Raw genomic sequence first — 4,316 nt, 5'->3', positions numbered from 1 at the left:
TCTAGTAACATCAATTAGATCGATATTCATTATTATTTCATTAAGAGGCATAATTATTTTACCTTTAACTGTCACCATCCTTTAAACAAAGACTTTAAGTTAAAAAAACTAATGGCCTTCAAAGCTATAAATAAAAGGCAACCTTTTAGGTCTTAGTATATATTAACTACTACTCCGGAATTGCAGTCCGACATCATAAATATTGACCATAAAACCTAATAGGAGGCTTATTAACCATAAATAGATTTACAATCTATCACCTAATACTTCGGGCACCCTATTTAATTTCATTTGCAACGATGATTATTTTCTACAAATCATAAAGATATTGGTACAATATACTTGACCTTTGGAGCTTGAGCAGGAATAGTAGGAACATCATTAAGTCTTCTCATTCGAACTTGGCCGACCAGGTAGCTTAATTGGCGATGACCAAATTTATAACGTAATTGTTACTGCTCATGCTTTCATTATGATATTCTTTATAGTTATACCAATTATTATTGGAGGCTTTGGTAATTGGCTAGTGCCTTTAATACTAGGAGCACCTGATATGGCATTCCCTCGCCTAAACAACATAAGATTCTGATTATTACCACCTTCATTAACTCTACTATTAACAGGAAGAATTGTAGAGAGTGGTGCAGGAACTGGATGAACTGTGTATCCCCCTCTCTCCAGCGCCATTGCTAACACCGGAGCATCCGTTGATCTTTCTATTTTCTCCCTCCATTTAGCCGGTGTGTCCTCAATTCTCGGGGCCGTAAATTTTATTACAACCGTAATTAACATACGAACTCCTGGAATAACTTTAGAACGAATGCCATTATTCGTTTGATCTGTAGTAATCACTGCCGTACTACTTCTTTTATCTCTTAATGTATTGGCAGGAGCTATTACAATACTCCTAACTGACCGAAATCTTAATACTTCCTTTTTGATCCTTCAGGAGGGGGAGATCCAATTTCATACCAATACCAATTTTGATTCTTTGGTCATCCTGAAGTTTACATTTTAATTCTTCTGGGATTTGGCATAATTTCACATATTGTAAACCAAGAAAGTGGTAAAAAGGAAACATTTGGCGTTTTAGGAATAATTTATGCAATACTGGCAATTGGATTCCTAGGATTTATTGTTTGGGCTCATCATATATTCACTGTTGGTATAGACGTTGATACTCGTGCCTATTTTACTGCTGCCACAATAATCATTGCTGTTCCAGAGGAATTAAGGTATTCAGATGAATTGCCACACTTCATGGGGCACAAATAACTTACTCACCTTCAATCTTATGAACTTTAGGTTTTATTTTCCTATTTACTGTTGGAGGCCTCACGGGAGTTGCATTAGCAAATTCATCCTTAGACATTGTTCTCCATGACACTTACTATGTAGTAGCACATTTTCATTATGTACTATCTATAGGTGCTGTATTTGCTATCATAGCAGGACTTATCCATTGATTCCCTCTGTTTAGAGGAACAACAATAAATCCTACATGACTAAAAATTCAATTCCTAGTAATATTTATAGGAGTAAACATCACATTCTTCCCTCAAGATTTCTTAGGTTTAAGTGGGATACCTCGCCGGTATTCAGATTATCCAGATGCCTACACCACATGAAATATAGTATCAAGTATTGGCTCATTCCTTTCCTTCATCGCCGTACTAGTACTTGTAATTATTATGTGAGAAGCCTTTGCGAGAGCTCGACCAGTAGTCTTTTCGGATCAACAAACAACATCTTTAGAATGATTCCAGAACTTACCGCCAGCAGAACATAGTTATGCAGAACTTCCCTTACTAACAAACTTCTAAGGTGGCAGATAAGTGCATTGGGCCTAAGCACCAAACATAAGATTAACCATCTTCTTTAGAAATGGCCATTTGAAATCAACTAGGACTTCAAGATGCAGCGTCACCTGTAATAGAACAAATAGTATTTTTTCATGATCATACAATACTCATTGTAACTATAATTACAGTTCTCGTAGGCTATTTACTAGCCTCTCTTCTACCAAACACATATATTAACCGTAACTTATTAGAGGGCCAAACCCTAGAAACTATTTGAACAATTTTGCCTGCTATTACTCTAATCTTTATCGCCCTCTTATCTTTACGACTCTTATACTTACTAGACGAAATTCACCAGCCAGCAATTACTCTTAAAACAATTGGACATCAATGATACTGAAGTTATGAATATTCTGACTTCTCCCTAACAGAATTTGATTCTTACATAGTGCCCATCAATGAAATTAGTCCTAATTCATTTCGTCTTCTAGATGTGGACAATCGCATCGTATTGCCTATTAATATTGACATTCGTATCTTAATCACCGCTGCTTATGTTCTTCACTCATGAGCTATGCCCGCCTTTGGTATTAAAGCAGATGCCACTCCAGGAAGTTTAAATCAAGTAGCAGCTAATATTACACGCACAGGCTTATTCTTCGGTCAATGTTCAGAAATTTGTGGTGCAAATCATAGTTTCATACCAATTGTTGTTGAGGCCTGCCCTCATTCAGTATTTATTAACTGAATAACTAAAATAATACAAGAACTTTCATTGGGTGGCTGAAAGTAAGCAATGGTCTCTTAAACCCAAAGATTGTAAAATAACAATTACTCCTAATGGAAAAATTAGTTAAATTATAACGTAAGCATGTCAAGCTTAAATTACTACTTAATAGTATTTTTCTATCTCGCAAATATCTCCCCTAAAAATGACTCATCTTATTTATTATATTTTCCTTGTGCTACCTTTTATTTGCATCTATTAACTAACTAACTAACTCTATGGCCTATGGAACCCGGAGGTTCAGTGCCGCGTTCACAAAAGCTCTCCACTGACTTCTATCCTTAGCTAATTCCATCCAGTTTCTACTTTGTATTCCTATCTCTGTGAGATCCATCTTAATATTATCCTCCCATCTGCGCCTAGGTCTTCCTAATGGTCGTTTTCCTATGGGTCTACCAGTCAAGACTTTGAAAGCGTTTCTACTTTCTTCCATTCTAGCTACATGACCTGCCCACCTAAGCCTCCTAGACTTGACAACCCTAACAATGTTGGGTAAACCGTATAAACTATGTAGTTCCTCGTTATGAAGCTTCCGCCATTCCCCATTCTCGTTCCTCTTGGGTCCGAATATTCTTCTCAGGATCTTGTTCTCAAATACTTTCAGTCTATGTTCTTCCCTCAGTGTAAGCGACCATGTTTCGCAACCATACAGAACAACAGGCATGATTATCGTTTTATATATTTTAAGCTTCAAATTCCTCGACAGAATTCGCGACGACAAGAGATTTTGAACCGAATAGTAACACGAATTCCCTGCTTTTAGTCGACATTTAATTTCTTCGTGAATATGATTTTCGTCTATTAATATTGATCCTAAATATTTGAAAGTATCCACTTTATCAAAAGTATTATTTAATATTTTAACGCCTCCACAATTTGCCGTATTACGTCCCAATTTGCATCTATTATATATTTTAATTCAAATACACCTCATCCTTCCTTAGATAGCACTAACATTAAAAAAACAACCATATACTGAGAGTGATAACAAATCTTTTTTCAACATTTGATCCCTCTACTTCAATTATAAACATATCATTTAACTGACTTAGAACAGTAATTGGACTTCTAATTATTCCAATCCCATTTTAATTCTTGCCAGGACGGCCAACATTTTATAAAATAAAATTACCCTAACCCTTCATAAGGAATTCAAAACTATTCTTGGTCCTACTACTCATCAAGGAAGAACCTTCCTATTCATTTCTTTATTCTCCTTCATCCTATTTAATAATTTTATAGGCTTATTCCCTTATGTATTTACCAGCTCTAGACATCTAACTTTTACGTTAACACTTGCCCTCCCCCTTTGAATAAGTTTCATAATCTACGGCTGAATTAATCACACTCAACATATATTCGCCCATCTCGTTCCTTCTGGAACTCCGGTCCCTCTCATACCCTTTATAGTATGCATTGAAATAATTAGTAACATCATTCGGCCTGGAACCCTAGCTGTTCGATTAATAGCAAATATAATTGCAGGGCATCTCCTCTTAACCTTACTAGGTAATACAGGCCCTTCTTTATCTCTTTCCATAGTTTCATTACTAATAATTGGACAAATTACCCTTCTAATACTAGAATCTGCTGTTGCAGTAATTCAATCATATGTATTCGCCGTCCTAGTCACACTATATTCAAGAGAAGTTACTTATGTCAGCACCACAAAATCACCTTGTTGATCAAAGCCCCTGACCACTTACTGGAGCTCTAAGGGCCTTAAT

The 4,316-nt window shown here is 36.0% G+C and overlaps 1 protein-coding gene across 1 annotated transcript; it reads right to left on the bottom strand.

The window, feature by feature from the left end:
• Positions 1-459: 459 nt before the first annotated feature.
• Positions 460-1,372, bottom strand: LOC145661626 (uncharacterized). Its single transcript, XM_081726946.1, has 2 exons — positions 1,285-1,372; positions 460-809 (listed from the first exon to the last, which is right to left on the bottom strand). The coding sequence occupies exons 1-2, from the start codon at positions 1,370-1,372 to the stop codon at positions 460-462; spliced, it is 438 nt and encodes a 145-aa protein (XP_081583072.1).
• Between the last annotated feature and the right edge of the window lie 2,944 nt (positions 1,373-4,316).

This window comes from Thermobia domestica, chromosome 10 (assembly GCF_964235325.1).
Source record: "Thermobia domestica chromosome 10, izTheDome1.hap1.1, whole genome shotgun sequence".
NCBI lineage: Eukaryota > Metazoa > Arthropoda > Insecta > Zygentoma > Lepismatidae > Thermobia > Thermobia domestica.
The sequence above is the reverse complement of the archived record's forward strand: the minus strand, read 5'-3'. Positions and strand labels throughout refer to the sequence as shown.